Source organism: Onychomys torridus, chromosome 2 (genome assembly GCF_903995425.1).
Source record: "Onychomys torridus chromosome 2, mOncTor1.1, whole genome shotgun sequence".
Classification (NCBI taxonomy): domain Eukaryota; kingdom Metazoa; phylum Chordata; class Mammalia; order Rodentia; family Cricetidae; genus Onychomys; species Onychomys torridus.
Genome location: NC_050444.1, coordinates 79,213,727 through 79,226,953, shown reverse-complemented (window position 1 = coordinate 79,226,953; position 13,227 = coordinate 79,213,727). Strand labels below are relative to the sequence as shown.

General features: G+C 37.3%; 1 protein-coding gene across 5 annotated transcripts in view; it reads left to right on the top strand.

Annotated features, from left to right (window-relative positions):
• Window positions 1–13,227, top strand: part of Ecpas (Ecm29 proteasome adaptor and scaffold) — a 132,101-nt gene that overhangs the window by 79,625 nt on the left and 39,249 nt on the right. For all 5 annotated transcript variants that reach the window (XM_036179346.1, XM_036179344.1, XM_036179342.1 and 2 more), the window contains 8 exons: window positions 440–520; window positions 1,376–1,595; window positions 2,290–2,381; window positions 5,442–5,576; window positions 6,983–7,145; window positions 7,511–7,683; window positions 8,839–8,940; window positions 12,137–12,260. In XM_036179346.1, the coding sequence (XP_036035239.1) occupies window positions 440–520; window positions 1,376–1,595; window positions 2,290–2,381; window positions 5,442–5,576; window positions 6,983–7,145; window positions 7,511–7,683; window positions 8,839–8,940; window positions 12,137–12,260 (1,090 nt within the window). The remainder of the gene's footprint in view (window positions 1–439; window positions 521–1,375; window positions 1,596–2,289; window positions 2,382–5,441; window positions 5,577–6,982; window positions 7,146–7,510; window positions 7,684–8,838; window positions 8,941–12,136; window positions 12,261–13,227) is intronic.

Sequence of the window (13,227 nt, the reverse complement as noted above, 5' to 3'; positions counted from 1 at the left end):
TCATTCTGACACCCAAGGGTTGCGTATGCAAATGGTACACTTAGATACATTCAGGTAAAGCATGCATATACATAAAAAATAAGTCAAATGAAAGGGGATGGAGAGATGGCTCAGGAGTTAAGAGCACTGGCTTTTCTTTGATAGGACCTGGGTTTGAGTCTCAGAATCTACATGATGGTTCACAACCTTCTGTAGCTCTAGTTCCAGGGGATGTGATGTCCTCTTCTGGCCTCCACAGACACACATTCAGGCAAACACCCATATACATACAGTAAAATAAACTTAAAAAACAAAAATAACAACAACAACAACAACAACAACAAAATGCGGAAGACAGATGCAAATCAACAATAGCAATATAGCTAGAAGTACAGATATTTTCAGCTAAATAAGAGAACTATTTATTTCCAGAAATTTAATTTGTGCTCATTTTTGTTAGGCTTCCCATCGAATGAAAACTCCAGTCAAATACATGACTGGAACTACTGTCCTTCCATTTAACCCAGCAGCATTTGGAGAGGTAGGACTTTTGTGTCTTTCTGTAATGGCTATGAAAACTGACATCATGCCTAAGCTGTGTGTGAGCCTTTGCTTTATAGTAAACTCATATTATGGTATCATTGTTCTTTTAGGGTGTTTGTTTTGAAAAACAAGGCCCAGTATTTGGTAATTTCCTTTGTTTTAATTCATAGTTAACTCACTGAGGTTTCCTACTCACCCTCAACCCCTGTACCTGAATCAAACCTGGGGCCTCAGCAAAAGCAGACAAATACTGCTGAGTCACACCTCCAGATTCCCAGTCCTGAGGAACAGTCTTTATGACAGAACAAGGTGCTCTGCATTGGTTCTTGCCAGGCTTTAGTAGCAAGTTAGACTTGACTTTAAAGCCAGCATACTGTTGAAATTGCTGGGGGTTTCTAGGTTAGAAAGCAAGAGAGGATTTATCACGTTTATTGAGAGGATTAATTTATCCCATCTAAAGTGGATTTTATGTTTTAAATTACTGATTTGCACCAATTAAATTACTAATAATCTTCTTAGAGTAAGAAGATGGCTGGGGTGTAGCTCCTTGATAGAGTGTATGCTTAGTGTCTGAAGGATACAGCTTCAATCCCAGCATGAAGAAGAAAAAATAGTCAAGCCTTTTACTTGTACTAAAAATCCACATCTGGATTAGTGAAATCTTGTTACATCTTTTGTTAAATTGTGTTAATTTAGTTAGCATATTGAGTCTTGCTTCCTGGCTTCCACTAAGATTTTGTTAATGTTTTATGATGGAGGATGGGGAAGTATCAACTGAAAATTGTCACTCTGAGGAATACGCCTCCACACCTACTTTTTAAGAAGTTGGTAATTCTCATCCTTCTGGTTTTAGATAGTCCTGTACTTGCGCATGTGCCTGGCTCAGAGTGCAGGGGTGGTGCCCACCTCTCAGAGTTTGGCTGATATGCAAGATCACGCTCCAGCCATTGGACGGTACATTCGGACGTTAATGTCAAGCAGCCAGGCGACAGCTTCATCTAATAAGAGTGGAGAGACCAACCCTGTTCAGATCTACATTGGCCTGCTTCAACAGCTATTAGCAGGGGTTGGAGGTAGGAACTTACCATACTAAGAAAAAATATTAAAGCAATTAAAGCTAATTTTACCTTTCTCTTGAGAATTTGCACATCTGACTCCAATGGATAGGTTACAAACCCATGGTCACACAGATGACTCTGGTTAAACTCATTGTGCCTCAAAATGTAATAAAAAGATACTAATTTGGGTAAGAGACTTGTAAGTAGGAGGTGGTTATATGTGTATTTGTGCAATAATAGGGATGAGAGAGAAATAAATAGAGGGTTGGGGGTTATACTAATCAGAATATTATATGTATATATGTATATTATATGTGAAATTGTCAAAAAGCAAATTCAATAAAAATTATAAAAAAATTAAATTTTAGACTTCTAAGAATTTATAGCAAATCTATTCTAACCTTCTTGACTTCTGTAACTAAACATTAACCATTGTTTACTTTCTAAACCTACCTCATTTATCCTTGATATATTTTTCATTTCAGAAATAAGGGTAAATGTAGATACATATTTTGTCTTTGAAAATGCATATGAAGAGCAGGGCATCCTTTTGATAACTGAATTGAATTCTTTATTTAGAATTTAATTTTTCCACTTTTAGACCAGAATTTGTGTTTAAGCAGTAGCATTACATTTGAGAGAAATATAGGGATTTCTGTCTATTCATCCTTGTTTCTGGAAGTTAAGATGGTTCTGAATTCTTACCTAGGTCTGCCAGTCATGTACTGTCTGTTGGAAGCTGTGTCAGTGTGTCCAGACAAATTGGCTACCAGATTTGTAGATAAGACAGAGTGGATCAAGGTATGTCCTCCTGACATGTCTGTTTCTCTAAGAAGTCAGATATTTCAAACTAATTGAAAGATCTCTTTCTTTTTACCAGTCTTAATATGCCCTTTATTATTTTTAAGTCATTTAAAATTTTCCCACAACTCAGCACTTACTGGGAAACATGCAGCAAGGTCGACACCTTCATGACCCATCTTGGCGATGCCAAGGGGTGAATTCAAGAATCATCAATTAAAAATACTTTTCTGCTTCAAAAAATATTTTATAATAATAGGTGTATATATATTTTGGAAAACACATTTACATTGTGTGTTTATTTGTCAATAAGACATTTCTTTTCTATAATGTGTCATGCCTCCTTAAATCTTCTCCCTTTCCTCTTCTTCTCTTGCTTCTGACAAACACACAAAGGATAGTAATGGTTTTGAGTTGAAACCATCTGTGTTGCTTATGCATATAGACAAAAACCAATGACTTTAAAATGTTTTCCCTTTACAGTTTTGTGTTTCTTTTACTGAATAATAGAACTTGTAGTTAATCTTGTAACTGAGGAGAAAACTCCTGTTTATTTTAAGCACTTCATCCTTTGCAACTGTTTGGTCAATTCTGGATTCTTATTGCTGACAATTTAGGATTCTTATCTGCTGCAATGAATAATACTACTTAATACTATTTTTCGTACAAAGAAATATCTCATATAATTTTTTTATAGCAAAGAGGATTTATTGTATTTCATGGGAGAGTTGTTAAGAGTGAGAAGTGTATATTTCATATTTCCCAGATGTGGAAGACAAGTGTCTATAAAATGCCCACCCTTCATGTGGGCAGTACTAAGTTATGCTACCAGCTCAAGTGAGAATGTTCTTTCATGATAACACCAAAAATATCAGGTGTAGAAAATAAAAATGTAAGTGAAATTTGAATTTTAAATTAGTCCTTTTAGTAAAAATATGGCTCATACAGTTGTATATTTCTGCTGTGCTTTGTAATGGAATTCTTTTTGGAAACTGTAGCTTGAATTATGGTAAAAACCTACAGATTTTTATCTTTAAATGTGAAAATAGGAATGTAGTTTATCAAGAGAGTTTTGTATTTTTCTTGACAAGATTTAGTCTCGTGAAAGTGCTTCTTATTTAAAAAGAGTTTTTATTCTTTGTAATTTCTAATTTAAACTGATCTTGTGAGTTTTGATCACATAAAAGAAGGTAAATACTTTCTAGGATATGAGGAGAAACTAGACTATGTGTTTGATTCTAGGGCCTGTTATGTTGTGACCTATGAACTAAAAATATGGTTTGACTTCTACTTTTTATGATCTATAAGATAATAATGGTTTTCAAATTTTTTTTGGCTTTTCGGGACAGCATTTCTCTTTGTAGCCCTGGTTGTCCTAGAACTTGATGTGTAGACCAGGCTGGCCTCGAACTCAGATTCCACCTGCCTCTGCCTCCTGAGTGCTGGGATTAAAGGCATGTGCCACCACCACGAGGCTCTGTTGTTCACTTTATTTGAAAAAAAAAAAATTATGCTGGAGTTTAAAAACAGGGCTTTGTACATGGTAGGGAGTTGTTTTCCTTCTGAACTACAACTGTAGCTCTTTTATATTTTAAAATAAAGACATCATTCCATGACATATAGACTGTGGTTCTCATTTTAGTGGAACCCAGCTGTGTCTGTACCTTTTTGTGAACAATGGCAGAATGGAGTAATCCCAAGAGTGACTAGATAGCCCATAGAGTCTTGATTTTTCACAGGAAAAAAAAAATGGCTGATCTCTATTGTAAATCAGCTACGTTTATTTTACCAGTTTTAATGAACATGCAACTAAGATTTTGTTGTTTTAAGACAGGGTTTCTCTGTGTAACACCCCTGGCTGTCCTTGAACTTTCTTTGTAGACCAGGCTGGACTTGAATTTACAGAGATTTACCTGCCTCTGCCTCCCAAGTGCTGGGATTAAAGGTACACTACCACCGTTCAGCTAAGATTTTCATATATAATTTCAGCCCATTATATTTTTCTTTTTATTTATTTTATATTTTTAATGAAAATATATTACTTCTCTTTCCTCCTTTTAACCCTTCTCATGTTCCTCCCAAACTCTCAAATTCATAGCCTCTTTTTCTATTATTGTTTTATATATATGTATGTGTATATATGTACATATATATGAACAACCTGATGAGTCCATTTTTATTGCTTATTGTGTATATGATTTCAGGGGTGACCATTTTGTGTTGGATAACCAGTAAGGAAGCTCATCCCTGGGAGAGGCTAATTCTCCTTCAGCAATCACTGATTGCCTGTAGTTCTTTATCTAGGGGTAGGACCTGGTAAGATTTCCCTCTGCTGTGTTAGCATGTCTGTTGATACTGTCATTGTTCTGGTCTTACTTATCCAACTATTTTGAAGAGAGGCAGTCTTGATATTCTGGGTCTTACAACCCCCCAACCTCCTTCTGTGATGTTACCTGAGTTATAGAGGCAGGAGCTGTGCTACCAATGTATCCAGTCAGGCTGGGCTCCCCCACAGTCCATTGATGTTCAGTTGTGGTTTTCTATAATGGTCTCCATTTGTTATAGAGAGAAGCTTTTTTAATGAGACATGATAGCTATACTTACCTCTGGGTATAGAGAAAAGATAAAATTCCTTAGTTAGGGATTATTCTGGTCTAGCTAAGTGATGATAGTAGATTCTCTTCTAAGATCTCACAAGTCCTCACTAGTTGGCTAGATTTCTAGTGCTAGGCATGATTCCCCTCTTGTTGAATGGGCCTTGAGTCCATTTAGACAGCTGTTGGTTACCACTGATATTCATGACTTTTGGATTATTTTTCATTTTTTATTTTTGTGACTGTGTAGTTTAACCAAGACCATATGTGTGACCTTTGTAACTGTGGTTTGGAGCCTGGCAGAGTCATTTTGTTTGGAAACAATAGCTTCCTGTATTATATTTTTCATGGATATCAATAAATTGAATGTTAAACACATCATTTACTTTTATAATTCTAAAGTCAGATGTTGTCAACAGGAAGATGGTTATGAATCATTTCTTTCTCTCTTTTCTTTGTTGCTCAGAGTCTGATGAGTAGCAGTAAAGAAGAAATGCGAGAACTGGCGGCTTTGTTTTATTCTGTGGTTGTGTCAACAGTGTCCGGAAATGAATTAAAGTCAATGATAGAACAACTTATAAAGGCTACAAAAGACAATCATGTATGTTATCAACTTATTTTCATTCTTCTTTGTTATTTAAATAAAATAACTTCATATTTTAACAAAATATAGAAACCTATATCTGAACCTCAGGCACTGTTATTAATCCTGGGGCAAGTTTTCTTTTTTCATACTAACAGATTTACCCAATTTGAGATCTGAGTTATGACAAGAACTTAGGAGCCCCTTTGTGAGAAAGGATTAATTTCTCTTTGCACCTGTTAGGCAATGAAAAATATGAAATTTTAACAATTTGTTTCTACCCTGTTTGTCTCTCAGTTCTGGAAATAGTTGAGTCTTGCAGGACCATCTTCCTGGATTAGGAAGTTTCCTTACAAAGTGGACTCACCTGATTTTGTTGGAGCTTTTGAGCCTGGGGCTCACTGTGTAGCCCAGCTGCTTTCAGACTTGAGAGTCTCCTGCCTCAGCACGTGCCACCATACTCCTCAGCTTTGTTCTCGTTCTTTTTCAGTAGGTGGTAGGGTTCCACACAGTACCTGATTATACTTCTAGTTTTTAGGTATCCATTTGTAAACTTATACATTCTTAGCCTATATAAGTACAAATTGAGATAGATGTGTTGATTCACTCACTTCATTTAGTAGATTTAAATTCTGTGTCTGCAAAGTACTGTTTTTGGAAATGTGCACACTGTGGTAGGCAATTAGGGAATCCCTAGGACTGCCTGGTGTTTAATTGTTAGCTCTCCCCACCCCCATCTCTGCTACCACTTAATCACAATACTTACAAAAAAAGCAGACTTGATTATTGTATCGCCTACCTTATATTTGGAGATTTTAGCAGTTAGAAAAAGGACTGCTCATTGTATTTTGTTTCCCATATGGAGAAATTATCCTTGAACATTATGATAATGAGCTATATAGTGCTATAATGGGTTGGAGTGATGCTCAGTGGTTAAGAGCACTGGCAGCTCCTCTAGAGGACCTGGATTCAATTCCCAGCACCCACATGCAGCTCACAACCGTCTGTACCTCCAGTTTCAGGGATCTGACACCCTCTTCTGGTTTCTCGAGATATTGCATGAATATGATGCATAAGCATACATTGAGGCAGACATTCATATGTATAAAATAAAAATTAAATAAAAAAGAAAATATAAGGACTACAGAAACATAATTAAGGTCACGTGACCCACAGTTGGCGGATGTATGAAATTAAAGTATCTAAATCTGCACATGAGTAAAGACCCAGCTTAACTTCTCAATATCCTCTGTTAGAAACTTGTTAGAAATTGCTGTTGCTTAAGTTTGATTCATTGCCTTCCGGTTGAATCATTTTATTTTCTGGGTTTTATCAGAGACATTATTTTAACAACAGTTACTTTAGTATATCTTTTCATGTCTGAGGTAGAAACAGTGCTGTTATTAAATTACTATTAAATTCAGAGCCCTGAGGTACAGCATGGATCCTTGCTTGCATTGGGATTCACTGTGGGAAGATCCTTGGCTAAGAAGAGACTGAGAATGGCGGAGCAGCCTGAGCTGGAGACAGATGCTGACCGCTTGCCTGAGCACGAGGAGCTCATTCGGAGTGCTACAGAGACAATAGGTCAGTGTCCATACTGGTTTGGCTGCTGTAGGCTTTGCATTATGTTAAATTTTAATATGGTATTTTAGTTCTTAATAACATTGCATTGTAAAGGCACAAGTTTTTGCATAAAATTATCTATTTTCCCCATGTTTTTGTATGCCAGTGCCAGTTATGTTATGGGGAAAAACCCGTAACATTTAAGGACACTTAAGTCCTGTTGTCATGATATCTTACTATTACATAAATGTCAACAAGTGGTTAACCAGAAAACATTATAGACCTTGATTTTTCTGTTGCTGCTTTAAAAAATTAATACATGACTGACTGCTTTAACTCATAATAATTAGTGTGGTACTCTCTGTTGTGTCTAAATGTGCTTACAGGTTCCTTTTTAGACAGTACATCACCTTTGTTAGCAATTGCTGCCTGCACAGCCCTGGGTGAAATTGGCAGAAATGGTCCTCTCCCAATCCCCAGTGAAGGATCTGGATTTACCAAACTGCATCTGGTAGAAAGCTTACTCAATAGAATCCCTTCCAGTAAAGAAACAAATAAGGCAAGACTTTCTTTTTTCTTTTCCTTCTAGAATTCTGTTTCTTTTCATAGTTGTATAAACCTAGAAAACCAAGTATAACTGTCCATATCCACTGTGCACACTGCACCTAGAACAAGGTTTTACTAATGTGTCTAAATTATAAAGATGTAATTTTGATAAAGTATTTGCTGTTTTAATTTGCCTGTGAGGGAAATGTGGGAACAGGTTTGTTTGGTATCTTTTGACTCTCCTTTTGATTCTACTTTAGCTCCTTAAGTTAGTTAGGCTTTCAGTAAAATTAAAAATGCAGTGGAGAACCACTTTTGTCATACGAAAGCTGGATAATAAAATGCTCAGTTTCATGATTTGTATAATTTTAGCGCAGTGCTAAATCTTACTTTCTTACAGCCAGTTTGGTTTGAAGAAGTATCGGCATTAGGAAGCAGTGTGAATAATCTGATGGAAGAACAGTTGTAGTTTTTTAAGTTGAGATAATTGCCATAGACTTTAAAGCATTCTTTGTAATTAAAGTACCTGATGTTGAAGATTAAGATGAGCTAATGAGTAGAAAAATACCAGTTTACTTTAAGGTTTTTTTTGTTGTTTTTTTTTTTTTTTTAAATGTAGTTTTGTTTTTGGTTTAGCTGCTATTGTATTAACCAAGACAATTACACTGTGTAGTTTTCTTTTTAGCTATCATTAACCAGTTTTTGTTAGTCATTGATGAATATTACAAGTTACTCAACATCTATGGTATAGGTTTCTCATGTATTAAAATGAAGTCGTTAAGAAGATGTGGTGAAATAGGCATGGTCGTCATTTCTGTAGGAGATCGCACAAAAAGAGTTCCAGAGAGCTGAGTGACTTGCTCAATGGCTGCTAGGTAGTATAGGTAGTTTTGTGCCTGTAAACCACATTTGAAACCTGGACAGTTTAAATAAGAAGCCTAAGGCTTTCTTTTTTTCTTTTTAATTTTTTAGGTATGGATTCTTAATGAGCTTAGTTTTCTGTTTTTAAATGTCTTATACTACTGTAGAATTGGGCGTAATCTTGTAGGTATTGGTGTATTAGCGGATTGATTGCCTCTTCCTGTCATCTCATCTTGGAAATACTGTTTACAGATAAAGCTGTTATTTAATTTGTTTAAAATTTAAAAAAGAATCTGTGTTTTTCCAGATGAAAGAACGAGCAATCCAAACATTGGGCTATTTTCCAGTTGGGGATGGGGATTTTCCCCACCAAAAACTCCTTTTGCGAGGTCTGATGGATTCTGTGGAGGTATTTATATTGTTACTCAAATAAAAAGCATTTTTTAGTTGTTTTGCTTACTCTTGAGCTTTTAAAATTTTGTTTTATTGGGGATTTATTAATTTCTTTTATGTGTATGAGTGTTGTGTCTTTTTGTGTCCCTCATGCAATGTCCACAGAGACCAAAAGAGGGCATTGGGTCCCCTGAAACTGTAGTTACAGGTAGTCATTAGTCACCATGTAGGTGCTGGGAATTGAACCTGGGTTCTCTGAAAGAATAGTCAGTATTCTAAAGCACTGAACCATTTCTCTAAGTCCTGCTCTGAGATTTTTTAAAAAATTAAACATTTGTTTCTTCATCAAGTATTTTGAGTGTGCTAGCTTTAGGCTTATTACTATGTTAGAAATAGCTCTATAAATGGTATGTCTGGGAAAGACTAATTATTTATTTTTTAGTGGAACATGGTATAGTAGAAATAGAAGAAACCCTGTGGACGGTTGGGGCTGGTATTCTTGTTACTCTTGATAATGAGTTACTGATGCCCAGTGTGGTGGGAAAGACCTATAGTTAGTGAATACTAGCAAATTGTGGTAAGTGTCTTAGCATGACCTAATCTTGCCTCTGCCTGCCTCACATTTGTATACCAGCCTCTTTGCTCTGAGCTTCTGAAAATTTCTTTTTGGATTGTTGCTGTGTTTCTTGAAAACCTTTTTGGTATTTTAACTAGATTAGATTCTTTAGTTAAAATAACTTGGAACCCTTTTCTTTACAGCATTTATCACATCTTCTCACTATTCTCTCTCCTGAAGGCAGGGTCTGCTTTGTTCATCATTACACAAGTCTACCAGTGTAATCGCAAAGGTAGATTCTCATAAATATTGGTAGAAATAAGTGAATAGGAAGATATTTGCATAGAAGGTGGGAGAATCCTAAAGGAGGGTGTAATTGTGTCGGAGAATTCTGGTATAATCTGCTTGGATGGGAAGTTACTGCTGAGCCTTGAAGGGTGGGAGGAAGGAGACAGACTTTAGTTGAGGATAAAGGATGTGAGGATTGAGATAACTGAGTAAGAGAACTGGAATTGGAATTCAAGCCTTGATTCTCTTGTTTCCTCTCCGTGAGCAAGTGAGTTCAGGGACTAAGCATCCACTCTATCACTGAGCTGCATCCCCACCCCATATACTGTTTTCAAAGTGAATTGTACTCACGCAGGTGTCATCAGATGCCAGTTGTCTTAGTTACTTTCCAGTTCCTTTGACAAACACCACAACCAAGGCAACTTATAGAAGAAAGAGTTTATTTGAGGCTTATAGTTCAGAGGGTGAGTCATGGCCATCATTAGCAGGCAGGCAGACACATGGCACTAGAGCAGAAGCTGAGACCTCACAGCCAGATCCACAAAGCATGAGTTAGAGAAAGCTAACTTGGAATGGCCTAGTCCCAAAGCCCGCCCACCCCCAGTGACACCTCCCAATCCCTCCCAAACAGTCCCACCAACTGGGGCCCAGGCACTCACACATGCGAGTCAGTGGGAGTCATTCTCGTTCACACCGCCACTCCAGTCCCATTGTGCCTCTTGGAAAGAAGCTGATGTCCACTTTTTCATCTTTTTCTTTGTAACGTCCATTCTGGTTGTGTAAGGAAATGAGAGCTTGTCGGAGTTTTAACATTTTGATGTCATTGTTTTAAAGGTGTAGAAACACAAAAATACCAAAAATTCAAAAACATGGAAGCAGTATGGAAAGATTAAAGGATAAGGATGAGTGAAAAACTGAGTCTGTTCATAGTCAACTGAGATAAAGCCCGAGTGTGCTCTTTGGTTTATTTTAACCTTTTTGTTTTTGTGGTGCTAGGATCAAACCTATGGTTTTACACATGCTAGACAAGCACTCTACTAGTGAATACCTGGCCAGCCCTCCTGTAAGGTTCATTGTGGAAAAATTCAAAACTATATGAAAGTAGAATAACAGTATAGGGATTCCCCATGAACTTGCTTTATTTAATTATTAAGTCTTCAGTTCTTTGCTGCATCGTGAGCCTAGGTACCTTATTATTTCAAAATTAGCTGTAGGGTTTTGATTTTTTTTATTCCAATTATAGTGCCAACAATAGGAAACATGTAATTAACAGGTAAACAAATCAACGACTAAATTCCTGATAAGGATCCTCTCTTCTCTGATTTAAAGGTCCCCAGAGAAGCTTTTGACCAGGGATGCTGTAGAGCTCATGCCCTCAGCCCTGTTCGTCTAGATTAGGAAGCCTATGGTGTGAGCACTTGATGCTTCAAGAAGACCAGACACTAAATTAAGAATAACAGTGCAAAACTTGTATTTTGTGTAGTCATTATGCTATGTCCCTCCTATGCTTTCCATTCTTCATTGCATCTTTCTTTCTCTAATACTTAAATGTTTCACAGTAAACAGAGAAAAATGCCAGAATGTGCTAAGGCAGGTCCATGTTGGGACAGTGATTCCTGCTTGTAAAACAGCATCAAAATTTCTGAATTAAGATGTACATATTTTGAGTATGTAGCTACACAGAATTTTGTTTGCCCTTTGAAGTTTTAAGAATAATATAGAGAACTCTTGTATACCCTTTGGTCTAGATTTACCAAGTGTTAGCATTTATATTTGCCTAGTCATTCTCGACTTTTATCAGGACCTTTTATGAGTAGCTTGCAGATATCACAGCAGAGTGTGAAGAGTTTTCATAAAAATGTAGTGGCCACTATTCATTGTACATTGCTACAGTCAGGCTTTGTCTAAATTAACATCATTTAATCCTTATGGCCCGATGAGGTGAATGAAGACACTGTGTTCCTGTAACCAGTGAAGTTGTTGAGGCCCAGAAAAATTTAGATAAGGATATGTAGCTGATGAGAAACAGCTAGAATTTGCATTGAGGTTTTTGTGGCTTCACCTTTGAACCACTCTAACCCCCTGAGCAAGCATATCATGTTTCCAAAGATTAAAACCACCGCATAGTGATTCTGTGCTGAGGGTGAGAAGCAGGCTCGTGGGAGTGAGAAATGATCTTCAAATCATTTAGTTCTCCACCAATCCTTCACTCCAACCAGTTTTGAATTACTGGATTAGCTTAAATGACAAAAACGAGTGAAAATCAAGTCTGCTAAGAAGTAAGGCATAAAACAGCTCTTTTATAGAAATGGATATTTGCGGGGGGGAATGCTCTCATATTCATGGACTTCGTTTTGCTTCATTGTAGGCCAAGCAGATCGAACTTCAATTCACTATTGGTGAAGCGATCACCAGTGCTGCAATAGGAACAAACTCTGTGGCTGCCCGAGATGCCTGGCTGGTGACTGAAGAAGAGTATACCCCTCCTGCTGGTATCAAATACTTACCTAGTTGATTTACAGTTGCTGAGTGCCTTTCTTCTCTCTGTCATATTCAGGACAAAAATATTTTTCCCCAAATATTGATACATGCCTTCTAATTTGGTCTGTCAAGGAGAATGGTGAGAATGGTTGATTAAATAAGACTGAACGCTAAGCTGAGTGATGGTGCACGCCTTAAATCCCAGCACCTGGGAGACAGACACAGGTGGATCTCTGTGAGTTTGAGGCCAGCCTGGTCTACAGAGCGAGATCCAGGACAGCTAAGCCTGTCTTAAACCAAAAAGGGGGGAAAAAGATTGAACATAGCTGGGCATGGTGGTGCCAGCATTCAGGAGGCAGAGGCAGGAGAATTTCTGAGTTCAATGGCCAGTCTCGTCCACATACTGAGTTCCAGGCCAGCCAGAGCTACATAGTGAGATCCTGCCCTCACCCCTCGTGCCCCCCCCAAAAAAAAATTGACTATAAAAATGAGAATTTTCCCAGCCTCTTATATCTAATTCATTACTACATAGTGGCATCCCACTGTCCCCTGCTAGTACTAGAAGTATGCTTGAATTTAGTGACTATATAATTGAGAGAGTATGTATGTGATTCCTGAGTATATGTTACAGAGAGTAAGATTTCAAACTAAGATGATACATGCCTATAATCCCAGCACTTGGGAGGCTGAGGCAGGAGGATTGTAAGTTGAAGGACATGTGAGCTACATAGTGAGATTTTGTCTCAAAAACAAAACAAAACAAAAAACCAACAAAAACAAAGTCAAGGTCTAGCAAGACCACTCAGCAAGTAAAGATGCTTGCTGCCAAGCCTGAAGGCCTGAGTCCTGTCACTGGACCCACATGGTATAGAACCAACTCTAGCAAAGCCGACCTCTCACTTCCATATTTGTACTGTGGCATGAGCTTTCTCGAATGTGTTCACATGTATACACACAAAAAGACTAAGCTTAATTTTA